The 26,553-nt window shown below is 38.9% G+C and overlaps 1 protein-coding gene across 10 annotated transcripts in view; it reads right to left on the bottom strand.

Moving 5' to 3' along the window:
- rap1gap2a (RAP1 GTPase activating protein 2a) overlaps nucleotides 1-26,553 on the bottom strand; it is a 451,901-nt gene that overhangs the window by 26,280 nt on the left and 399,068 nt on the right. For 6 of the 10 annotated variants that reach the window (XM_028806691.2, XM_028806694.2, XM_028806695.2 and 3 more), the window contains 10 exons: nucleotides 19,793-19,837; nucleotides 13,977-14,009; nucleotides 13,264-13,473; nucleotides 10,875-10,978; nucleotides 9,744-9,822; nucleotides 5,598-5,651; nucleotides 5,405-5,488; nucleotides 5,199-5,299; nucleotides 3,027-3,156; nucleotides 215-370 (listed from right to left, as the gene is read on the bottom strand). In XM_028806691.2, the coding sequence (XP_028662524.1) occupies nucleotides 215-370; nucleotides 3,027-3,156; nucleotides 5,199-5,299; nucleotides 5,405-5,488; nucleotides 5,598-5,651; nucleotides 9,744-9,822; nucleotides 10,875-10,978; nucleotides 13,264-13,473; nucleotides 13,977-14,009; nucleotides 19,793-19,837 (996 nt within the window). The remainder of the gene's footprint in view (nucleotides 1-214; nucleotides 371-3,026; nucleotides 3,157-5,198; nucleotides 5,300-5,404; nucleotides 5,489-5,597; nucleotides 5,652-9,743; nucleotides 9,823-10,874; nucleotides 10,979-13,263; nucleotides 13,474-13,976; nucleotides 14,010-19,792; nucleotides 19,838-26,553) is intronic. The other 4 variants (XM_028806692.2, XM_051930963.1, XM_028806697.2 and 1 more) reach the window with 1 other exon arrangement.

Raw genomic sequence — 26,553 nt, 5'->3', positions numbered from 1 at the left:
GCAATTCTTAACAGCTAAGGTGTTATTGAAAGACTCCCAGGGCCACCCAGTGTCTGAGATGGCAGCCTGTCAGAAGCTCTCCTCAAACACCAGCCAGCTTCATGTGCCAGGGCCTCTTGAGTACAAGCCACTAAGTGGTAGCACTCGGCTTCTAAAGCAGCTCTTGTCTTTGGAGTGCATCTTCACTTCACAGATATCAGTCAGGTTTGGGTACCTTGTAGGTGGTGTTTTCAGTGCAGGGATCCTTTACTTGCACCACAATGTAAGCATGAAGGAAGTTCGAGGCAATCATGTCTGGGACAAATGGTGTGTTCTCTTCCTGAAACACCACAGCCACAATGTCATTGCCAATGTGTCGTTTTCTCTGCAGCTGTATGAAAACAAATGGACAAACACTTAGACTTCACTAATACAGAAACACCATGTGTATCTCCAAAATACAAAACTACTGAAGCACCTTCTTCTCATTACTAACAATGTGTTCAATTTCAGGTCTACCCTTACCAACCTGACTTCAATCCCCCCAACCCTCCCAATCCAAACTTAAGTAAAAGGACCCAAATACATACTACTATGTTCACATTTAAAAGCATACATTTGTCTATGTTTTCACCTTTCGTTCACACTACGCCATTGCTTTTGACCCCCAAAAACAAACATTTAAAAATGTTCTCTAGAGCTGGTTATGTGTTTTGTGAAAACAATACTCTAATTGCACCCTGATTGGTCCATGCTTATTTTGTGGCCCATCTCTGATTGGATTGTACTCATTACAATGGCTCATTCACTGATTGGTCACCCTTCTAACATAGTGGCCATAAAAGAGAGTTGCTTTTCCTGGTGCTTGTGCTGTGGTTGTGCGCATCTAAATTGCATTTTCTATATATTGAATGCTGTCATAAAAGACAAAAGTATTTACCAGTCACTATGGCTGCTAGCATTACTGTTATAGTGAAAAATTCAGAGTCTAGTGGAAATCAGGTTGTAAATAACTCAGTTGACAACCTCTAATTAATGTTTATTACTTAAACTTTATCTGTTCAATAAGGAAGAGCTCATTCTGCAGCAAAATTAATAACAAGGCGCTTAATGAAGTGGATGGGTGTAGAATGCACCGGAGCTCACAATAATACAGGACAGAGAGAGACACAAAATCGTAATGCCATACAGTGAAGATATAGGCCTAGATATTTATATGGGTATTTATTTATTTCTACTACTGAGCTGGTTTTACAAATGTTTGGTACAAGATGCACTTTGATTGCTGATAATCAATCCTCTGGTGAATGCTAATAAAGATAAACAATTGTTTTTTATGTGCCAATTTAACATCTGTGGCATTGTCTTTTAAAAACAGTTCTGAAGACACATGGTTCAATTCGCTACGGCTCCTTAAAGAGTTGTTTTCTTTTTCTAGGCTGTGAACGTGCAATCAGATTTGCAAGTTCATAAAGCACATGGGAATTTGATTTACACAAGGCTCTGAATTTTTCACTACACAGTCCCTTCACTGAGTTTGCCGTTAATGTGCACATGCCCGTCATAGATAAAAAAAGTTTTTGCTTAAAAACTCAAGTTTGGTAACAGACAATGGCGGGGAACCAAAACAACAACACACTTAACACCCTAACAGTTATCCAATACTCAACAGGCCCAAACAAGATTTTGCGTTAGGGAAAACAACCCTTGTTGGGATGCCCATCCATCAACATATACTGTACATGCAAAAATGCCAATTTAGAGTTGTCAAATAACTTTGCATACATATTTCTGAGGATGTAGGGAAAAAAGTAGTACCTGGAAAAAACAAAACAAAAAAAACTATGCAGACAAAGAAAGGATGGGCAAAGTCTGCACAGACTACAGCCAGGTAGGGGATTCTTCTGACCATAACTCTGTTTTCTGTGTTTGAGCCCATTTTGCACTTCTTTACCCAGCGTTACTTTTTTTCCCCCACTTAGTTTTAGTTTGATCACTTGTCTCTTACATCGTACCTTATTAAAAATTTAGTGAAAAAAAAAGATATTGCATGCTCACCTTTGATTAAATACTTTTTTTTTGCTTCCTCCTAGATTTCTAGCATATTGTTGAAGCACAATCTCCTCGTTTAAATCCTTGTCGACTAATCATCTATACTCGATATGTGTTGCCCAATCTTTTAATTTCATAATTTCTTCCATTACTTTACTTTACATTAAGCTTATTGGCATATAGTTAAGTACATTTTTCCAAATATTTTTTACATTTCATAGCTTCCATTCTGCAGGAATTTTCCCAGGGTTCAGCAATGTCTAAAAAAGTACATGTGAAGGATTTGTCCATTTAATCACTAACTTCCTTAAGCACTGTAGGATAAATGTTATATGGCCCTGGTAACGTATTTGATTTCAGGCACTTCAATCCTAGTAGCCCTTCTTTCTCCCTCTGTTATCTCCAAATCGCTTAGCATCTTCTTAATTGTCTTTTCTTGCTATTCAGAGATTATCACTTTCTTCACATAAGAATGTTTCACGGAAATACAAATTTAGACCATTTACTGTTTCAGTTTTGCATATTTAATTCCGCTCTTACTGGTCCCAACACACTTCATCTCCTCCTTGACCCTTCTTTTACTATCAGGTTACCTTTAGCATTTTCTTCCTTATTCACCAAACGCCTTTTAGCACTTCTATGATCTTTGTTAACTGTTTCCCTGAAGTTTAATGGCTACTTTTGGACTCCCTTGAGTGTGTTGTACTGTCGATACACATTAGATAACATCAACTTACCCTAATACAGGCAAGCGCACTTTGCCAGTTTTCTCTTCAGATGAATTGATTGACTTTGTGCACTAAACACTAGTTAACATTTATGTGTAAAAATGAGAAAACGTTACCTTCAGATGAAAGCATATGGACTGGTATTTGGTCATATGTAAATCTGGTCCATTGTCATTTTCAGCCATTTAGGCTTTAAGCATGTCAAAGCTTTACCCACAACTTGATTGTCCCCAAATTTACCACTAAGGAGACTTTGAATTGGCTTACCTGTTGGGCATCTCCTTCAGTGAAAGGCAGTTTTGTTGATACATGAAACATGATCTCTTTTTCCCTGAACACAGTGTAAATAGACTCGGTACCCGTCTGACCGTGAGAAACATCAAGTCCTCCTCGAAATCTGAAAAAAAGGAGATTTCAGTGGCCAGTAGGCTTAAATAAGCAAATGTGATTCATCTGATCAATAACTCCTGACAGTTTGGATAATAAAGACTGGCGGTAAGTGCAGAAAATCTCATGTCATTGATGCTGGAGCTAATTTGTTTGTAAAGCAGAAAGGATGTTGTAGCTTGTACAGAGAGTTTCAGATTCTAGCTTAGAGAGTAAATTATTGTCTTCTACTTTTTAAATATTGAAGCTAAGGTGTTGTGAAACCAGGAGTCTTTCTGTGCTGCTGCTGATTGTTTTATTATTTTTTAAAATGAACATTTACAGCATAATGCAGTGGTTACCCAGCTTGCACTAAGCAAGCAGTTGTGAACCAGACATCAGTAACAAACATGCATTTGTAGCAAGGGCCATATTTAATGGAGACAAGCCAACATGGATTGAAAGCAAATATCCTGAAGGTCAATGCAGGAGCAGGGTGGTCACCAGGGGACAGTAGACCAGCACTGCATGATTGGTGTGGAACTCTAAAGAAAAGGCACTGGGTAAACTGCTTTTTAGGACCGGTGGGTTTACTGATATACTTATGTAGTTTTTCCTTTTTTAAAATGTGATTCACATTTGTTCTTTTGTGATGCAACACACAGACAAAATAAAGACATTTCTGTGTCTAGGACTTCCAAGGGTTCCCTGGTGTTTTATGTTTTTTTTTTCTGCTTCTTATATCAGTACCATTTTGTAAAACATTCCCATCATTTCTGAATATGCAGAGGCGTACTGCTGCTGTTGTGCCTATGAACCCATGTTTCTGTGGCCTACCTCTTTCATTAAAACAAAAACACATTGGCCTCTCCTTGTTCATTTCACCTGAAGTTTCAGGTACACTATGTACAATCAGTCTGCTGGACAAATTGCCCACTGCGTCAGAAACAAGTCTTTGCATTTCCATGACAACCCAACACTCTGTTAACATCTCACCTTAGAAAGTGAGAAATGTTCTCCACAAGCTTGCTGTCTACTATTCTTGGATCTTTATAAAAAAACTGAATTGCAACAAGGGTGATAAACACATGCTGGTGTATAAATTTGTTCAAACTCTAAACGGTCTTACTTAAAAATCAGTGTGTTAGTGTGCTTTTACTGCACAGTTTACTATAAAAGGTAATGAGACAGGAGATGAAGGATGGCGATTCCCAGCAAATTGCTATTGGGCACCCGCAAATTGAAAAAGACAGGCACAAGTTAACTTCTGCTATCCATTTATACAGCGCTACCCATCTAACACAGTTGAAATCTAATCAATCAACACAGATCTCAGTGTTAACGTTTGCAGTGCTCCATCTTTTGGAATGTATTTTGTAACATGTCACTGAGATAAGCCATTTGGTATGGGATTTGTAAAAACAGTGTTACTGTTTGTGGAAAGACAACTGCAATGCATTTTATTACTACAAATGTTTGTGATACACAAGATATTGTCACACATCTTCATGGTCCTGCTAAGGTAAGTGGTGCCACTCACCAATAGCTCTGAGCAGATGCCCAGTGAGGACACCTAACCCCACCTGGAGCACCCAAAGCACACCTAAAATGCTGACCACTGGAAGATGGTGTCTCATTTTTGACCAAGAACTAATGATGGACAGAGATTCAGGGTGATATGTATTAAACGCATTTCTGACCAAGAGTCTTTTTGTTTGGGCCCTTTAAGGTTATCCACTATGTTGTGCCACAGTGCGCCCTTTGTTTTTTAGGTGTTCAATGAAATGGGTGTGGGTGTGTGTGTGCGTGTGTGTTGACCCTGCAATGGACTGGTGGCCTGTCCAAGGTTTGTTCCTGACTTGTGCCCCTCGTGACCCTGATTTGGATTAAGTGAGTTACAACATGGCATGAAATTAAACAAGGTCATGTAGTTGGTACCCTATATACTGTATATATGGAAGATGGTGATAGATAGATAGATAGATAGATAGATAGATAGATAGATAGATAGATAGATAGATAGATAGATAGATAGATAGATAGATAGATAGATAGATAGATAGACTTACTTACCCTTTAAAGTCCAAAAGTTCAACTTTGTCTCCTAAAAGATCAAGGAACTCTACAAAGGCAGGGCTCTCCTCATTGTTCCCAAAGAGTTCTTCTTCTGTTACCTGGAAGAATTGACCAGGATGCGATGTGAAGCAATTAAAGAGTAGCGTAGAGTAGAATTCACATTTAATGTAATAATAAGAACAAAGTTCTTGGTATAAACTCACCTGCCCAAATTTCTGATAAATAACTCCAAATTTAAAGGTGTCATTGAGCTCATGCTCATCATAGGCAAGTATCTTCTGAGATGCCTAATAATACATCCACAAGAAGAAAATATATTAACCATCAACCACTGCTGCTCACCCAAAGCCAAGGTTAAAATACATACACAATGTAAACCATAAGCAAGACACTTACTCTTGGGTAAAGCACTGGGTTGAATTTTACACCCGTCACATCATCACATAACACCTGCCATTCCAGGAGAAAAGCGGAGAAACAGTTAACACCTCAATGTGCTGACTGAGACGACACTGCATTTAGCTCCCAGCGCTAGTAGTGAGACAATCAAGGTTATTATAGTTAACGAAAACAAATATCAAAACTGAAACTATTATTAAAAAAAACATTTTCGTAAACTGAAATAAAATAATGAACAAAACTGAAATGAAAAACTAAAACTAAACAAAATTATTAAAGCTGCTGGAAAGACTAACTTAAATAAAATAACTAACTGAAATAAAAAAACTAACTGAAATAATTTACTAAACATAATTTTACTTTTCATTTTTGAATTAATTTTCTTGTTGTTAGTTTTTAACCCTTATAACATTTAACTCTAAAACTGAAAGCAATTCACCACGAGCAGCCCACACTTATTCATCCAGTGAATGGCAGCTGGTGACAAAGGGCGGGTTTTCACACAGCATTTGCAGTGACAGAGGAAGCTGAATATGGGCGTGTAAAGTGCGTGGAATAGAAAGTGATTTACGTGCTGCCTTTCTTTGCACTTGTTGTATATCAAGATGTAATTCAAACGCCTGAAATTGGAATGTGGTGCTCAACAAAACTTTACTGTATGGACTGAAAAATCACGAGTGAGTAATGTTTCAGTTTATTTCTCAGGTGCCTTCTTTGTGTTGACAGTAATTCACCTGCCACTTCACACTCGAAGTATACAAAGTATAGAGAAAGTATACTAATCATGAAAAAAATTCGACCTCGACATTTTGATGAATCTTGACGTTTTAGAATTCCCAGAGTCCAAAAATACCATTTTTTGGAATTATGTGTGTGTGTGTGTGTGTGTGTGTGTATAAACAAGATATCTCAAAAATGCAACCAGATAGGTGGATGAAATTTGGCATGTGGTTGTTACACCAAAACTGTACATCTGTATTAACTTTTGGGCCAAATCCATTAACCGGAAGTGATACTTTACCACACATACACATACTCGATCTTTTTTTTATTATTCATGCAGCTGCAGAGTCCGATTTATTCAACTTTACTTTTATAATAATTGTTCAATATATTATTAATTTGATTTGCTGTTGATGGTTCTTTAATGTACATAATATAATCATTGTCTTGCGGTTTACTCCTCAAATATCCACCCCTATTTTTGAAAATAAAAAAGGCACTGATCGAGAGACTGACAAGGTCATTATATAAGATCAGCATATTGTTTCTGACCAATCACTTTTGCTTTAAAAACATTGTTTAACAACGAAGGGATACAAACCTTGTAAAATTCCTGAGTTGGCAATGTCTCTACTGAACTACAGGTAGGTAGGTGAAGAGAGTCTGCCAAGTGGTGAAAACCTAAACATACTAATTTGTTTTTGTATTTATTCTGTATTTATTAATTTATCTTTTTTAGTTCATATTCAAAATATCTGATATTGTGAAAATAATCCAGTAGCATAATTATGCTTTAAAATATCTGTCCCCATTTGTTCAATGTTTCTCTCTCTCTCAAATCAGATAGTTGAAATATCATATTCTTTTTGTTCTTAACATCGGCCATATCATACATATTGCATACCAGGGATTTTTCCTGCCTTGCATCCAAACCTGCTTGGGTTGGCTCCAGGTTCCTGTGATCCTGCTCTGGATAAACAGGTTTAGATAATGTATAAATTGTTCTTAATCTCAGATGCTGTCTCTGTCATTTTGTGCCTGTCCATACTCTTATTACCTGCTCATGCTCTGCTCATTAAGGGTTTTACCATTCTTATATATTGGCTATTCAAGTCTCACTGTCCCTAACCTTCACACTACATGCTTGTTTTTCTTTGTTTCCTTCAATACAGTTAAGTAGGGTCTGCACACTCATTCAAGCCTAACAGCCCTGTTCTTCCTTAACCTCTGTGATTTTCATGGTCACACCTGTCAAAACACAGTAGAACCTCTTTTCTTATTTTTTTTGTATCTGTCCAGGCCCTCAGGTGCAAAAATCTGCCTATAAATATAGAATCAGAGATCAATATGGCTGGAAGAAAATAACAAAGCCCAGTGTTTGAGATTTTTGAATGAAATTGAAGGCATTCATTATAAGCACATTGTCGTCGGAGCAGGATATGTTGTGTGTTGTAGACATTTAGAGTAATTAATCTTCACACCTTAAAATTCGCCTAAAGTTCATTACAAATTGGCCCATTCTGGGCAATAAAAGGAAAAGAAAAAAGTGCCAATAGTCACCGCAGATTTCTTCAGCACAAATGACATAGAAAATATTTTAAAAATATAAAATTGTGTAAAATTGTTCATATTCAGTACCTGGTTTTGATTATGCTTGTTTTTATCAGACAAAAACAAAACCAAATAGTAAAGTGTGTTGTGTAGTGTAGCAAGCTTCCACTAACATTAAATTCATATTATATCCAAATCTGTTAAGTGTATAGTTCTGTCTCATTGTGACACAAAAACTAAACTCCATAGTAGCTCTTTAACCATACTATAATTACTAAAACTAAAACTGATTTATATAAAAATAAAATAAAAATGTCTTTGTAAAATAAAAACTAAACTAAAATTAAAAATACACGATGAAGGAAAACTAAAACTAAACTGAATTTCCAAGTAAGGTCAGAAAAAATATAGAAATAAAAACTAACATAAAAAGGCAGAATTATAATAACCTTGGTGACAACGACCAAAATCTCTAACAGGCAAAGATAAGCAACAAAAGGATATAATAGACTGACCACCTGTGAGTAAAGTCAAAATGGCACAAGATGAGGCGCCACCTGAACATGGCATAGGTGACAAATGGAGAAACAATACTAACTGTTCACGCCATTGCAGAGAAACAAGAACTGTCAGAGAATGTTCCAGAACACAGCAACACACCCTGGATTAGGTGAAAGCCAGAAGCATTGCACCAAAACACTACAGAGGTGAAAGACAGGCCTACATAGATATTGTCAGGTTCCTGATTAATATAAATAAGGTTCCAGGTAAACATGTAATCAATAAATGGCTCAGTGGTCATTTTCCTTCACAGGACCCCCAAACACCAATAAAGACTAACAACTGTTTAATTTTACATGTTCGTTCAGAACATGAGATGTAAATGGTCAATCCCTACTATCTCTGGTGTTGATATAGTATGTGAACCTGGGCCACTGACTCTCTGGTAGAGTGGCCAGAAGGAGAGAAAAGCTAGTGAAATGAAGATTGGGGTTGGGGTTTGCCATCCCATCTCATTAGTCTAGGTACTGAAATATTTTATAGTAAGGTCCAATGTAGAAGAAAGGTATTATTGTTTTGTATCTACAGGTCGGATACCCAGTGTCGTTTCTGTATTAATTTCTCCAATGGGTCTTTCCAAAAAAAACATTTCTATTTAATTGATATTCCTCTTGACATTTTAAGGAGTTGCATATACAGTTGCTATTAAAAGTTGTAGAAAAACAACAAACAAAAGCCGATTAGATTAAATGGACTTGGGAGACAAAGATTGTTTGAAAGGCAAAGATCAACACTCTTAGTTATGGGACGCTTGTTTGGAATTGGAAGTTAACTTTATGTACACATCTCTTGGGATGTGGGAAAAGACGCTAAGTACAGACTCGACATGGACAGTGACTGGGTGTGGGATTCAAATCCATGATGATGGGCAATATACAATACAGTGCAATAAAAACACATAAAGATGAAATAGTTAAATAACTTGAAATCTTTTTTTCTGAGGAAACATGGAGGGGTGGTGGTAGTTTTGTGGCTGTGGAGAGGTCAGTGTGGATAGTAAGGAAAGGTCTAGTTGGCTGGCTATGTCACAATCTGCAAGACATCCGAGAGTGGATGCAAACATCAGAAACAGACATATCATAAGGTGACAAATGAAAACTTCACTTAACATATTTTATAAAATTTGAAGCAATTCTAAGAGTGTTACTTACTTTTATGAAATCACAACACATTTTATGTTTAATGCCTATTAAACAACTACATTTTTTGGGAAATATTGAGTAATTGTATATAGACTGTAGTTATTATCAAGAAGAAATACCAGAACATGAATATTTGTAAGCAGCTGTAAGAAATGGGTGAACATACCTTGGCAATCTGTGGAATACTAGGACATTTACCGTGTCCAGACAGCTGGATTCTGTCATGGAGTGTTTTAGATTTGGATCTGAAAAGAAACACAAAAGGAGATGAGTGACGGAAATAAGGAGCACCACAAGCAGTAAAATAAGAACAAGGGACCAATCGGGTAGTTACAGTACAATGATAATGACGTAGCCCCTCGTCTTAGTCAGAACGCTGTATATGGCAGAAGGTGGGGGAGATCCTTTAAAGCATATTGTCCTGTTCTTCATATGATATTGAGGGTAGAGTCCATGTTGTAACTGACTGATCAGAGTTATTTGAAAGGGTGGAGAGAAAATGTTCCAAGGATTTGGTTTTGGAGGGATGGGGGCACCATGGCAGCCCTTACTGTAATACATCTTTTGAGTCTACTTTAGGGGTTAGAAAATGGTGACATGTCTTGTAATCTGTATTGTTAGAGACTTAAACCTTCTCACAGTCCAGGTGTAGTGTTTGTTAATATTAACTTACAACTCCCAATAATAAAATGCAACGCATCAATGTTTAAATAGAAAATCTCTGATGTTGAGTAAGCCAGCATTAAAAAAAGAAAAAAAAAAAAAATGCTACAATGACCTGCTCTCAGTCATTCATTTCCTGTCTTTATCTGGTACAGAAGCAACCAGTTCAAGGCAAAAAGCAGTTGTGGATGGGATTCCATTGTGTGTCAGTCAGTTACAGAGCAGGTTCACTCATATGGGTCAATTTGGGGGGATCAATCAACCTACCAAAATGTCTTTGGACTTACAGAAGGAAACTGAAATCAATGACTACAGTTCAATTCCTGCACCCAGCACACTACCCCATCATCCCAAAGTCATAAATAACACATATATGATGGTTCTTTAATGTACATAATATAATCATTGTCTTGCGGTTTACTCCTCAAATATCCACCCCTATTTTTGAAAATAAAAAAGGCACTGATCGAGAGACTGACAATGTCATTATATAAGATCAGCATATTGTTTCTGACCAATCACTTTTGCTTTAAAAACATTGTTTAACAACGAACACATATATTTTTATATTTTGAGCTCGAACAAGTATCAAACAATAGAAAGATGGTTTGACCCTCTTCTCATGAGTCATTACCTGAGTATTATCCTCAGAAACTCTTGGGGTTCTGTTTCTTCGTGCTTAAGGGAGAGTATAAGATTTCCAAGGCTGCTTCCTGTGCAGTAAAAATTCAGATGTTCCTGAAGAGATTAAAAAAGCACGACTAATTACTTTTTTTCTTTCTAAGAAAACTATGCTTGAGTCATTTCAGCTATTCTAATGGAACAGTTCTGTGAAAAGCTTTGGAGCCATTAACTACAAATATATCTCTGTCATGTTAATTTGGTTTATGAGAGAGCACACTAATGGAAAAAAAACAGATTCTTGTAGGTACACACTTTTGCATCATTCCATCAATAAATTGGATAAGAATTTCGTCATCAGCATCACATAAACAAAGATAACAGCATTTACCAGGAGAACTTAATTATATTTACCGACATAAAGCAGTTTGTTTTCAATGTCAGAATGCAAAATTTGTAAATGTAAAGAAGAATTGATTGACCTTCCAGCTCATTTAGCTAGCTCATCTGGTTTGCTCGGGAGACAATTGTATGACTGTGGACATTGCCACAAGATGGCAATGTTGGTAAATATCCTCAGAATTATTTAGGGCACTCTTGACCTGGGAAGAGATTCCAAGGTATAGCCTGAAAGTAACCTTATGTTGTGTTCCATTTGCAGTGGGAAGTCAGTGTCAGAGTTCTTAAGTCGGAATTTTCAGCTGGAATGACCCTACTAGTCAGATTTTCTATTCAGAAACTCTGGCCTGGTTTATCAAGTCTGAGTTTATCTGACTTCAGATTATGACATCAATCTAAAATGGTGACATACACCTCCATCTTTTGTGAAAGCTGTATTATTCTACTGTTTATTTGCACTCCTGTCTATTTGTGTCTTATTAAACCAGTTGCACACACAGTACTGTCCAACTTCGGTCTGTGGACATGTTGCTCCGGTGTTTGGATGCACAAAATACCGCCTAATGCATTGTTCACTAGTTGTCAGGATTCCAAACTAGCAAGCACAACAAAGGTTTTCCAGGAGGTGTCCGTATTGTTTTTCCAAATGTTTTATTGGAATGTGTTCAACTTGGGTATAACGTCATTCCCAGCTTCGACATCTGACTTTGGAGGTAAATGGACGGGAATTGAAGACTACTCCCAGGATGCAGCACACTGAGTCTAGAATTGGAAACTGAGAAGGACAAAGACTCAGAGGCCATAGATAAGAGAAGAGGGGAGAATTCTGGTCTGGTTGGTCAGGAGATGGACAATCATCTTTGTGGTCAGGTCCAGTGGGGCATTGCGTTTAACTTTGTATTCACACTGTGATCAGCCCTCATTGACTCACTTATTTTTTGTTAAAATAAAACATCTAATTGGCACTCTTTGGTAAATTTTTTCTGTGTTTCAAAAGGCACTAGAGTGATGAACGTTAGGGTCCGTGGCAGTGTGCAAGTTTTAAATAAAAACAGTGCGGCTCAGGGTGTGTGTGTGTGTGTGTTTGGGCAGGCTAGGGCTGGTTGTGTTTGCATGTGAGGGAACACTTCAATCCAGTTTTCTCATTGACTCTAAGCAGGCTGTAATTAGGATGCAGTGCCCACAGAGTTATGAATTAAGAAGATCCTGAACAGTAAACAGGAAAACAGAGAAGAACAAAGGTTAAAATGAAGTGAAAGGAAATGAAGAAGCAGAATCTTGGAGGAGCCAGTGCTGTTGAGGAGGGGAAGCAGGTGGTCGAGAATGTGCCTAGGAGGAGCATGCGGCTGCTGTTCGAGGGGCAGAGGTCACTCCTTCCTGTTGAACGCACTAAGGAGCAGGAGTGACCTACCACTTTGGCCAAGAGAAAGGGGCATAGCTTGGTCCGGCTCTCTGCTGAATGCCTAGGATGGTGGCAGCGACCCAAACCTGTTTTAAAGGTTGACTGCACCTGTTGGTGGACGAGAGATCCCTCTGGCTACAGAGACTCCTAAAGAGTAAGCGGAGGAAGCATCACCTTTAGAATGTAAGCACCGTGACTCAGGATTATTTGTAAGGAATGGATTCTGCCAGTGATTTTTAACCTTGTTTTATGACTGCATTATTTATTGACTTTTTTTTTCACTTTTAACCTTCTCAAGTGCTCCTGATCATATAGGATTTTTAATTTATTTTTAACGAATGGAGCACTGCACTATTTTGCACTTTGACTTTATTTGAGTTTGTTGGAATAGAAGCACAAAGCACTCTGCACGGTCTCTTGCTTGTTCTGAGTACCCATTACATTGGCTCATTCCTGACATGACTATCGGCAATTCCTAGTTCAAGAGGGACATGGCACCTGCAGCCAACCTGGACCGCTCCTATCCATCTTGCTGTAGCGGCTTGTACAGACTCTAGGCCGTGTTGTAGTCTGCAGCCTGTCTCCAAAGATGGCAACTCACCTTGCCCAGGAAGTGGTTACGATACGCCCGCAGAGTGCTGTTGCATTCCAACTTGTATCCGCAGGTACCAGGACTTAATCCCCCTTCTTCATCATCATAAAAACTGCTTTCTGAAGATGTGGGAGTGCCAACGTTTTCCACATCCTCGATCCAGTAACCACCAAATTGAGGTAGAATAATCGGAGGATAAGGTCCTCCCTTGTCTAATATCTTAAAAAGAAAGAAGCAGAGAACATTGGCTTGGCACCTAGGATCAAATGCCACCATAGACAGCACCTGGAATTTGAGTAATCCGTTTAAATTATTTTTTAATTAACTAACTTATTGTTCAAAAAGGAATTCTGGGTGCTGACAAGTGAATGCCAATTCCAATACTTGGTAGTTACTGTACAAGGTCCCCCCGAAACACATCATGGCTCAGTGCTGAAAGGACAGGCACAAGGGGCCTTTAGGCGGGCTGGTCACAAGCATGGCTGCAGCCCAGAGTCGTTTTAGCACTAGAAGAACCAACTCCTGTGTTACTTGAACTCTGCGTTTCATTTTTGCAAGTTTCATTAAAAGACTTTGTCTTTGAAAAATGTAAGAAGTTACCGCCTAGAATCCACAGAGCGAACACTTCACATTTTCCTAATCACATCATTCTAAACGAGATAAGAAATAAGAAGAATGTTTAACTGGAAAAAAATGTGTAGTCATCAAATGGGATAACTTACGTCTTCAATTCGGGGGTAGGGAATGTAGTCATCCTAAAGGGGAAAAAAAAAACATGTTAGCATGGCATAAGGAAAAGAATGGAAGCACAGCAGAGGCTATTCAAAAACTGAGGTGCTCACACTGTGTTATGGATTAGATAAATTGATTAATTGCAAAATGATGTTAGCTGTATTAGTTCTAGTATCAAACATGTTGCATGAGGGTTTGTTATAAAAGTAAGAATACAAAGTCTCTTTCCAGTAAGCTCAAAATGCAAAACATGGAGGCGGCTTTCAATAAGAGAGGAGGAATGAACCTATCTGCTGGGCCATCCAACAATTGTATGTCAACTAATAACTTTTTTTTTTCCGTATCTTTTTATCCGTTCATTTTTTTCCATTATAGGTTCCTGGAGAGTCAAAACGTATTGTGGTAACATTGAATTCAAGGCAGTAAACAAGCCTGCATACGATGCTAAGGCACACTCACATAACTGAGCTCGGCATTCACAACTTTGAGAGAGGCCTGGAATAACTTGAGGATGTCTGTGCAAACATCGTGATAACATGAAAACTTGACATTTAAAGTGGCTTGGCTGGAAATGGAGCCTAAAGTCCCCGGAGGCATCAGCACAAAGCAACACTGCATGATATACTGGAATTGGGCAAGTGTACAGCTCCTGACTTAGGAATCTCAAATGCTTGCTTTTTCAATACGACATTTTTGTTGATTTCATAATCTCCATGAACCTGAACTCACAAAGAATGACGACTGCTTTGTTATTTTTTTGTTTGTTAAGGAAATGAATAAATGCAGGCACTGTCAAGTTGGCATCAGATTTAATCACTGCTGTTGCTTTCATTGGCACAATTACTACTATGATGAAACCCGATATGTTCTGAGCTTGCTGATGGCATCTCCTAACTACAACTAGTTTTAACTAGTAGGATTTTACTAGAAGTGACAGGCTTGGTATTCTTACTTTATTTAAAGTATACAGACATCCTGGTAGAGCATCCATCCAGCTGATAGCACAAAGATGGAGCGAGTGCATAATATCATGACGCCAAAATGGACCCTGTCTGCAGGTGGACTGAGTCCGACAGCTTGAGTTTTGTCAGCAGTTCCATAAATCAGCAGCATTATATCGATATTTAGATAAATAAAACAGCTTTAAACAATATTGTACTTTCATACAGTAAACAACTTACATATATTGTAAAATGGTTTCCATATTGTTCAAATAAAGGTGTTACAGAGCAAAGGGTTTTAAAAAGGCCAATGCATTGACCACTAGGCCATGATCCTGCCACAGTACATCCTCATTTAACTTACAGGATAAGTTCTCTTTTCATGTCAAAGTTATTTCTTTACAATCATGTGTTTGACCAGCAGGGGGAGCCACTGAGCCCCAAACACCAGGCACAACTACACAACAAAGTCACCAGTTCAAATACAGCTTTATTTAAGCCAACATGTGTCCAATTTCCTCCTTTTCAGACAATATAACAAAGTCATAAACTCTTTTTTCTCTTTCCAAATCTCCCACATAGTCTCATTAACCTCCTCCTGACTCTGACTTCTGAGGCAGGAAAAACTGGCTGCTTTTATGCCGGACCCGGGAGTGCCTCTAGTGCCACAGCATTGCATGTTGGAAGCAGTAAAATTCTTCAAAGGAGGGATTAGTGCTCCCCTGCAGCTCCCTCTGGTGGCACCTAAGAACCCCGACAGTGCTGTCCCACAGCACAACAATTCCTAGCCTGCCCTGCGGATATCCATATGAGGGTTCCACTAGTGGGATACTTCCATCGTGTGTACTGGGGGGGGATGTGGGGGGGGTGTGGGGGCATGACCCTGGGAAGAAAACATGGAACAAACCCTCAGTCTGGTCGGGATGCCCATCCATCTACGTTTTTTCCATTCTGGCCCCTCTTCCTCATAAGGAAACATCTTCATCCCAGTCAGGACATCAGACTGACAAGCATGGCACTCATAAATGATTTATATTAATTTTCCTCATAACATTTTTATAAATTTTAAAAATAAAAAAGTTGTTGCAACTTGCAATGAAGCTGAAAGGTAACAGGGTCCACACATGAAAACAATGTCCATTTTTCAAGGCAAGAATGTAATTGAATATTAACCCATGTCTTAAAGCAGTGCATCCACATCACATTAGAAATAAATTAAAAAGTAAACAAACTATTTGTGAGATTATGCCATTTTAAAAGAAAACCGGCTCTGCACTTCATCTCGCCAATCCTTTGCAACACCGCATGAAAGGCAAGAAACGTTAGCACCTGCCCATCACAGGAACATGAGATGCACAATCCCATTCATGCTAACCTGAAATCGCCATTTCAAATTATCTTTATGGCTTTGGGTGTGTTAGAGAGAACACTACACTTAGTCTGGGAGAATGTGCAAACTCCACACAGACACTGACCAGGCATGTCAGGCCTGAAAATCTAACATTCTGTTAGCCTTCTTAATGGCTTCCCACACTACCAACTGCCAGACAGTGTTCAGAAGACATTAAGAAGGCTAACAGAATGTTAGGTTATATAGCGCCCTGATGTGTAGAGTACAAGTCCAAGAAGGTTCTGCTCAAGCTTTATGACACACTGGTGAGGCCTCATCTGGAGTACTGTGTGCAGTTTTGGTGTCCAGGCTACAAAAAGGACATAGCAGCGCTAGAAAAAGAGAGAAGAGCGACTAGGCTGATTCCAGGGCTACAGGGGACGAGTTATGAGGAAAAATTAAAAGAGCTGAGTCTTAACAGTTTAAGCAAAAGAAGATTATGAGGTGACATGATTGAAGTGTTTAAAATTATGAAGGGAATTAGTACAGTGGATCGAGACTGTTATTTTAAAATGAGCTCATCAAGAACACGGGGATAGAGTTGGAAACTTGTTAAATGTAAATTTCGCACAAACATTAGGATATTTTTCTTTACCCAGAGAACCAGACACTTGGAATAAGCTACCAAGTAGTGTGGTAGACAGTAGGACGTTAGAGACTTTGAAAAGTTGATTTGTTATTTTAGAAAAATAAAGTGGACACAACTGGCGAACTTTGTTGGGCTGAATCGCCTGCTCTCATCTAGATTGTTCTAAGCAGCACCATTAATGATTGCTCTACCTTGCCACTCTTCATAAGAGCTACTCGCCTATACTGCATCCAGGTTGTTAGTAAACACCATGTCCATTGTTAATATTGAACAGTTCTAAATTTTAGCCCGCTTCACTTACAGATGCTGTGAAATCGATCACCTGAGGTATGTTTGGAACTTCAGCAGGTGTCAATAATGGGCAACCATCGTGGACTGCAAGTAGTCATTCATGAAGCTGTGACTGCTACAAACTCACAGATCTGCTTTTAATACATCTTCCATTTGAGTGTTCACATCCAGCCTAAGCAAGACAAGCTATAACTTTCAGGTATCTTGATTGCTTCAGGGAAGTTGATGGAAACTGTATACTCTTTTTTATAAATTTTTGTTTATATCTTGTTTATATTTTGTTTTTATCACCTCGAAAGACAAAATTGATCTAAACAGCTTCAGATATGTGTTTGGTTTCATGCTGGTTAACTTCCTTATTTAAATTTAAAGTTCATAGGTGATGGCGACTGTGAGCAGACAAGTGAACAGGAAATATATTCTTACCTCAAGAAAAATATTTACAAGAACTCTGTGATAAAATAATTATTTCTTATTTCCTTTCATTATTACAAAGATGCCTCATAAATGTGGAAGACACAATTTCTTAAGTTGAAACCTTTGCTGCTTCAAAGGGAATGCATTTGGTAATTTTAAGGCTGTTTCATTCACCTATGGACCCGGTACTCTTCAGCCCTATTGTAAACAGGCAATTTATTAAATTTATAAAAAAAATGGTTCACTTTTAAAACTCAATATTATGTGGCAAATAAATATACACCATGATTATAAAGAAATAACTTCAACTTGAAAAAAGTGAAACGTATCCTTTAAAATCTTTAAGTGCCTTACTATTGTGAACTGATTGCACTTTTCAAATATAGACCAATTGTTTCTGTATTTTGCAGCTGGAGTAGTGGCACTTTGAAGGGTCTCCCTCAGGGTCACACTCTGAGTGAGGGTAAACAGCAGTATGAATACAGTGGCGCAGTGATAGCACTGCTGCCTCGCAGTCCTGAGACTCAGGTTCGCGTCCTCTCTCGACATGAGCCATATTTATTTAGGGGTGGAGTGGTGGCTCTAAGGCTAAGGATCTGCGCTGGTATCCCGAAGGTTGCCGATTCGATTCCCTGTCATTGCCAAAAGAGATCCTACTCTGCTGGGCCCTTGAGCAAGACCCTTAACCTGTAATTGCTCCAGGGGCGCTGTACAAATTGTATAAGGTGAAATAAAGAACAAAAAAAAAAAAAAAACAGCCCAGTCCAACACATGAACCACTAGGCTGCATTGTCAAAACTGCACTTTCCACAGGAACCCTGATATAAAATGTATTTAAATTGAATTTAACATAAGAAACTAGCTGGCACTTGACTTCAGAAAACTCATTGTGCGATGAGGGAAAAGCCTCATATTCGATAACTTTGTGTTAGTTCCCAAAACATTAGTAGCACCTGATTGAAATAGTACACATCAGTATATATAGTGTTTGGTTATTATAGATCGTACCACATTACCACCACCATGAAACAAAAGTGAGAAGACTGAACCCTGCATCAACTGGCCTTAATGTTCACTGTGCTGCTGTCTGATGAATTAACGATGAGAGACAGTGAAGAGAAGTTTTACTCCACTGCAGAAGGGAATGTGGTTGGCATAAACACCGAGTCAAAATGCGAAGGCAGACCATAAAACATACCATCACATGGCACTTCACAAAGCACAAGGAAGCGATTCACAGCAGCATGTTAAAGTGCAGCACTGAATGAGTTCATTTGCTTGTGTTAATGAACACAAAGGCCAATGAGAGCACTGCATTTGATGATGGAAACAGTCATTGCATGAGGAGGTGTAAACAAAAGACTAAAGGAACAGATGAAGACATACAGTACATAAATCAGAAAAAGGAGATGGCACACATCCAAGGCTTTGAATTAGAGAAGGAATGGGTAAATGAATATATAAATACGCTTTGAAAGAAAAAAATGAATGAATGAAAGAGTGTCTGCTCAGTCAATAAGCAGGCAGCACAGAATCAATGAATAGGGCTTTACAAACACAGCAAATACAGACTTAAAGAAGAAATTCAAAAGAGTGTAAATAATCTAATGTGCATATGGAAGACATGGATACAAGAATCAGCTAAAGTAAAAAAAACTCCAGAAGAATAACAAGAAAATTGAATCAACCTGAAAAGTACAAAGGGAGGAAAGAACAGAATGAGAAAAGCTGTACTAACCATTCATAAATAAACCAAGGTTAAGTGAATAATTCAATGAAATAAGGAATAACCAAAAAATAAGGTCAAGTGCATAATGAGTGGGAAGAGAAAATTAAAGCAGCAGTTAATGGAAATGTTTGAACTGAAAAAAGGGAGTGATTTAATTAAGGAATTATTACAAACAATGAAATTCGCACTTTGGGTTAAAAACAAAGACAGGATATAAAAAAGGGTAAGAGGTGCTCAAAGGGTTTAAAGCTGGTAACAGAATAAATGAAGCTCCAGGGCCCATGACGGGAGGAGATGGGAGTCTCGTATGAACAAATGAAGTCATTCATACTGATTGGCAGCCCCTTCTGACAAATGACAAGGCAAAATAATGAACACATAAGGGCAAGGTGGCATTCATAGGAGGACGGGTTGATGTGCGCACTTTCAGGTCAGGGGAACAGGCTGACCTTGTTTTTCTGGGTCCCACTCTTCTGTTCTTCTGTTTTGGAGACCTGGATTCGGAGACAGAGGGAGAATCACACAGGGCACTGAGGTTTGTTCACATGCAGCAGCGGGCAGAGTGCTGAGTCAGACATCGTAGTTCACTTGGAGAAATTCTATTCACTCGTAGAAAAGCCCAGAGGATCAACTCACCTTCAATTCTACATTTACTTTCAGTGCTTGGATTTGAGGTCTTATATAATTGGGCAACACGCTCGTTATAGCATTCCATTTTTGTGGATGAGCGTGCTACTTTACACTCTAATTATACATTAATTAATGATGAAGGACACACTCTATATTGATGGGTCACCATGATTATGTAGTGACTTTTAACCTGAGACTTTGGAAGGAACAATGACAAACCTACCATCAGTTTGTGTCACATTACATTTGTGGACACAACAAGCTGGACTTGCTTTAGTTAAATGTGAAATGCATTTAAGTGTAAACCTTTGGCATAGCTTGATAGATCTGACCATAATCTACACCATCGTACACCCACCTACAAGCCTATTATTAGACAGGGCAACAGATCTTTAATCATCAACCAAGCCACACGTTCTTGTGTGTGTTTGGAGGGGTTGTTATTTGTCATGATATTTCTGTATTTTGGGATTCTGTAAAGTATTAATTGCCCTTTAGGGATAAGCAAAGTATTATCTATCTATCTATCTATCTATCTATCTATCTATCTATCTATCTATCTATCTATCTATCTATCTATCTATCTATCTATCTATCTATCTATCTATCTATCTATCTATCTATCTATCTATCTATCTATCTATGTCCGTCCGTCCATCCATTCGTCTAGTGCAGTACAACTGTGTATTTTTCAAAGGCATTTAATAGCTTTTTCAGGTTTAATCACCCTTCAAATGCTTATAAGTTGACAGCTAGCCATTTATCCATCATTTTTATTAACAAACAAGTTAAGAATGCCTGCACAGAAGGCAAATTCTTATTTCATTTCACATGATATTTTTGTTCTGCAATGCAAATTCCAAAGGAGGAGGACTTGAGTCTACTCCATTGAAACCTACAGTCTCCCTCTACAGTGCAGAATGTCCTATTCCATTACAACACAGATAACTCCTCCACCCAGTGACAACTGGACATTTTGAAAAAAGGGTTAGGCAGTGATTTTAGGCAAATGCTCATAAGCTTTTACATCCTGGACACTGCAAGTACATGTGCACAATCGGGACTTGGCCATCTTTCCATATGCATCTTCCATACCAATCTCTATTCACAGGAGATGTGACCGTGAGAAAGCAATGTCACAATTTCTGTCAGTGAAGGTGGCAATCAAAATAGCTTTATGTTAAAACAAAACTCGACAAACATGTTCTTTAAGAGTCACACTTCCTTGAACTCTTCTGAGGGAACTTCACACAGGAACTCAAGTACTGTACTGAAAAGGCCAAGCTGGCCAGGAAGCTGCCTCTGTCTAGGTGCTTCGCTTTTCTTCACATCCTGAAATCTACAAACATTTTCCTCTCATTTCACACCTCTCCTTTTACTTCTTTGGAGCCTTCTTTCCTCCCATTATTTTGCCTTTGTCCATTCACTTTATGAACGTAAATGTCTTCCAGGTATCACGTTTTAGAATCAATTCCAGTATGATGAGCGTCTTTTTTAAAAAACAGCACTCCAGAATAGCCCCTTGATTACTGACGTCACTGGGGAAGTATTTAAATACACTTAAGGTGTGAGGGATGTTCTTACAAAGTTCTGGACCATCATGATAGAGCGCTCTCTGCTGGCCTTAGTATATCCAATATTTAAACAGCTGCACAACCAGGACATTGTAGTTAATTGAACTGATAGAAGTGGTGCATTGCTAGCCTCCCACAGCACATTTTATCTGCTGGTGCTTTTGGGAAACTTCTCTCCAGAGCACCTTCTTACCATACTGGGATTCAAAGAGTCTTGTTTGTCTGCTTTGTTGGGACCCGAGTCCTCTGTCTAATTCTCCTTTTGCTTTGAATGAACAGGTAAGATATATTAAACTACCGCCACTCTACAAGGCATGATTCACACTGGGAAGACACCAAAGTTCTGCTCAAGCCTTACTGCTTGTAACATACACTGCTCAGCCACAACATTAAGACCACCTGCCTAATATTATGAAGGTCCCCTTCATACCTGAAAAAAACAGCTCTGACTCATCGAGGTATGGATTCCACAAGACCTCTGTAGGTGTCCTGTGGTATCTGATACTAAGACGTTAGCAGCTGATCCTTCAAGTTTTGCAACTTGTGAGGTGGTGCATCCATGACATTTTCCAGTGCATACCACAGATGCTTGATCAAATTGAGATCTTGGAAATGTGGAGGCCAAGTCAACACCTTGAAATCTTTACCATGTTCCTCAAACCATTTTGGGACAATTTTTGCAGGGTGTCAGGGCACATTATCCTGCTGAAAGAAGCCACTGCCATCAGGGAATACCGTTCCCATGCTTGTATGTAAAAATCTTTAGATGGGTGGTAAGTGTATGAATGCCAGGTCCCAAGGTTTCCCAGCAAAACACTGCCCACAGCATCACACTGCTTCCCCCAGCATACCATCTTCCCATTGTGCATCTTGCTGCCATTTCTGTTCCAGGTAAACAATGCATACACACCTGACTGTCCACATGATCCAAAAGAAAAAATGATTCATCAGAACAGACCACCTTCTTCTTTTGCTCAATGGTCCACTTCTGACGCTCACTTCAGAAGGCACTTACGGCTGTTGATGGGGGTCAGCACAAGCACGCTGACCCGTGCCTTTGACTACACAGCCCCATAAGGTGCAAGCTGTGTTTGGACACCTTTCTTTCGAGGCTAGTATAAAGTTTTTCAACAATTTGTGGGATCTTCTGTGGGATCAGTCAAGGATGGCTAGCCTCCCCCCACACGCATCAATGAGTCTTGTGCTCCTAATACCCTGTTACTGGTTTCCCTGTTGTCTTTCCTTGGACCATTTTTGGAAGTACTAACCACTGCATACTGGGAACGCCCCAAAACACCTTCTGTTTTAGAGATGCTTAGACCCAGTTATCTGGCCATCACAATTTGGCCCGTGTCAGAGTCACTCAGATCCTTACGCTTGCCCATTTTTTTTGCTTCCAACACACCTTTAAGAACTGACTGCGCATACGCTGCCTAATATATCCCACCCTTGACTGTTGGCATTGTAACGAGATAATCAGTGGTACTCTCTTCACATGCCAGTGGTTTTAATGTTGTGGCTGCTCAGTTTATATGTGTCATGGTGTAACTCACTCAAGGGCAGGATTGAGCCTGGACAAAAGAATCACAGATCAAAAGGAGAGCCCAGCCAATGATGGCAAACTCTCAATGAATGTCACTGGAAGTCAACAGGAAATGTTGCTGAAGGAGCGACACCCTACTTTGATGCTAATTGCAGATTTTTGTGTTTATTTAGACCCAGTGGAGTAGGTGAGTTTTTATTGTATCTTTGCTCTAAGTCTTTGTATCAAGCCCTGTTACAGATGAAGTCTCTGCTTTTGTATATTGCCACTTTGTTTACGGGAAGGGTTGCCAGTAAACTGTATTAATAAGCATTTACTGTATATAACAAAACTAAATTAAATTAGTACAGGTCCAGAAAGTACTACAAAGATTGATGAAGTGGGCACAGAAAATTACTGCCTTCTGTTCTTTTTTTTTATATTTATTAATTTTATTGTAATCATTCCATACAAATAGATAAATTTATAACAAAAAAAAAATTGAAGATAAATCAAACCCCACCCCTGAGAAGGAGAGCTTAGCCAAAGGAGAATTGCTTAGGGCTTTTTAATAAGGCAACAATAAACAAAAGAAAGGAAGAGATATATATAAAGGTAAATAAAAAATGGAGAAGGGAATTAAATGTGGTAATAGTTATTTCTCTTATTCTAAAATAATATTGATTAGATCCTGCCAGGTTTTAAAAAAATTCTGTACAGATCCTCTAACTGAGAATTTGATTTTTTCCAAATTCAAATAATATAAAACATCGGTTTCCCACTGACTTATAAGAGGAGAATTAGGATTCTTCCAATTTAACAAAATAAGTCTGCGTGCCAAAAGTGTAGTGAATGCAATCACCGTGTGCTTGTCCTTCTCCACTTCAAGTCCGTCTGGAAGAACACCGAACACAGCTGTTAATGGGTTAGGAGGGATTGTGACCCCAAGGCTGTCTGCAAGGCACTTAAAAATTTTGGTCCAAAATGATGTTAGTTTGGTTCAGGCCCAGAACATGTGACCCAGTGAGGCAGGAGCTTGGTTGCAGCGTTCGCAGGTTGGATCTTGCCCTGGAAACATTTTGGACAGTTTTAAGCGAGACAGATGAGCTCGATATATAATTTTTAGTTGAATAATTCTATGCTTTGCGCATATGGAGCTTGAGTGAATTCTCTGCTTTGCTACCTACCACTCCTTTTCTGATATATTGATTAAGAGATCTTCTTCCCAATGTCCTCTTGGGTCTTTGAAAGGTAACGACTCTAATAAGATTTTATATAATGTGGAAATGGTGTTTAATTCCTTGAAATTGAGTAGTATTTTTTCCAGCATGGTGGAGGGTACGAGGTGAGGAAAATCGGGCAGTTTCTGTTTAACAAAATTTCTAATTTGAAGATAGTGAAAGAAATGTGTACTGCCTTCTGTTCTGTTACTACCTTTGAAAGGCAGAGACTGAATGGAAAACAGCAGCTATGAAGAAACCCTTTACTCCTTCAGATCTTTGACAGGGTATGACTAAATGACATTTTCCAGGTCTACAAATTACATATGGACAGGACTGTCAAAATCCTACAGCTGTAAAATATGAGAGTTCGTGCACCAAAATGAAATTCGCATTAGACCTCCTGGATCTGTGCTTCCCATTCCAGTACACTGGCAAAGGCTTTTTCTAAAAGACCGAGGAGTGTAATCCCACTGTAACTGTAACATTCACCTGCTGTAGTACCACCACCACATTTAGACATTCTCAAGATACTATGCCTTCCTTCCACACAACTCTGAAAAGGCATATAAACCATGACACCCACAGTATGAAATACCATCAACATTTCCATCTGGATCTGCTCTCTTGCCGCTTTATAATCAATGCAGTGATGGCATCCACAGAAATGGACATAATTAGCACTAAAGCTCTATCACTGCCTTCTCAGAAGAAGGTGCAGTTCCAGATACTACAACAGCAACTGTCTTCTGAAACTGTAGTTAGGTTGTAGTGCTACCACTGAGATATTTTTGATAGTAAATTTTGTAGTAAGTTATCCTCATTATGTTAAGTAGTTACAGAGTGGAGAGGCTTCCTCAACATGAACTACAGTTGTCTAATACACAGGCTCTTTAGAGTGCTCTTTATCTGATACTAGCTGTCCCCCGCAGCTCCGCCCATGTAGTAATGAATCAGGACAAACTTTAAAAATCAATGTAAAAAAAAATGTAATTCTGGCCAAGCAGAAGGTAGGTACACTCCAACGTCAAACGTTGCCACTGTATTTGATCGTGTTAAGCTCTGACGGGAGAGCGTCCCCCACGTGGGAAGAAAAACACGTGGCAGTGATACCTCTGGCAGTCAGCAGCTACCCTCTAAAACAGACGTAGCCCTGATCTCTCTCTCAAAAACATCAAATGTTACTCCTCAACAATCTGTAGACGATAATGTCTGCTGAACAAACAGGTATTGCTAGCTAAGCAGAGGCAAGGTCCACTCCAACACGTGGCAAGAGGTAGACTGACTCAAACGGAGGTTGGCGCAAATAAATTAGTACCGTAAGCAAACTATGACACTTAGCTTGATGACAAAAGTCACAAAATCAACTGGAATGCTCAAGCAAGTTATAGAAAAAATCCTGATCTAAATCCGTTATGTAGTTCTCTCATGAAAAGCAAACAGACATACAAACAGACGTTGGATTTTATATATATACTGTACATAGTGTCACACATGTGCAAGTAGGAGGAAGCTGTATGGACCAAGTGAAGGTAATTCCACACCAGGCCAGGGGGAGGCAGGGTGCACTAAACCTTCTTCTGTTGTCTCTACAAATCAAACATGGGAAAACCTGCCTGATTCAACCTTGAAGACATCACTTCCGGTTCAGGCACCCAGAAGAACATCACTTCCGGGTTCTGCCATGTCACTTCCGGTCCTGGCCTTTAAAGCCACCAAGTTTGGAATACTAAGGCAGTTCAGCGTGGAACTTGACCGGTGCACATAGTGCTCTTTCATTTACCCATTTTGCAGCCAGGGACAATATATGAGTGGCTGCCCCAAACCTTTTTCCTATGTTGAGGCTGGTTCTTTTCACAATAGATATTTTGATTTTGTTTCCTAAATTGATATGACGTGATTTGACATGAATAGTGTACTCAGAGAAATCAGAAACAAATTCTTAAATATGTGTCCATCTATTTATCACTTTTAAGAAGAATGCATAAAATTCCCCCCAGTATGCTGGAATTGAACCTGGGTCCTTGACACTACGACTTCTCACCATGCTGTCCTGTATATGTGTGGACATTTCCTAGCTGAGAATTAGAACAAGTCACTTGCCACAAAGCCTGCATGAAGCCACAGTGACAGCCCTGATGTTCATTCTTGGCAGCCTGTGGAATGATATAGACCTTTCTTCTAAAAGACTACTGAAGTGGAACAAAACAGCAGAAAACGACACAAGAGTGTTGCTGCAGGAGTCAAATGTTTTATTTGCGCTA

This window comes from Erpetoichthys calabaricus, chromosome 8 (genome assembly GCF_900747795.2).
Source record: "Erpetoichthys calabaricus chromosome 8, fErpCal1.3, whole genome shotgun sequence".
Lineage (NCBI taxonomy): Eukaryota > Metazoa > Chordata > Cladistia > Polypteriformes > Polypteridae > Erpetoichthys > Erpetoichthys calabaricus.
Note: the sequence above shows the minus strand (reverse complement) of the source record. Positions and strands in the feature narration are given on the sequence as shown.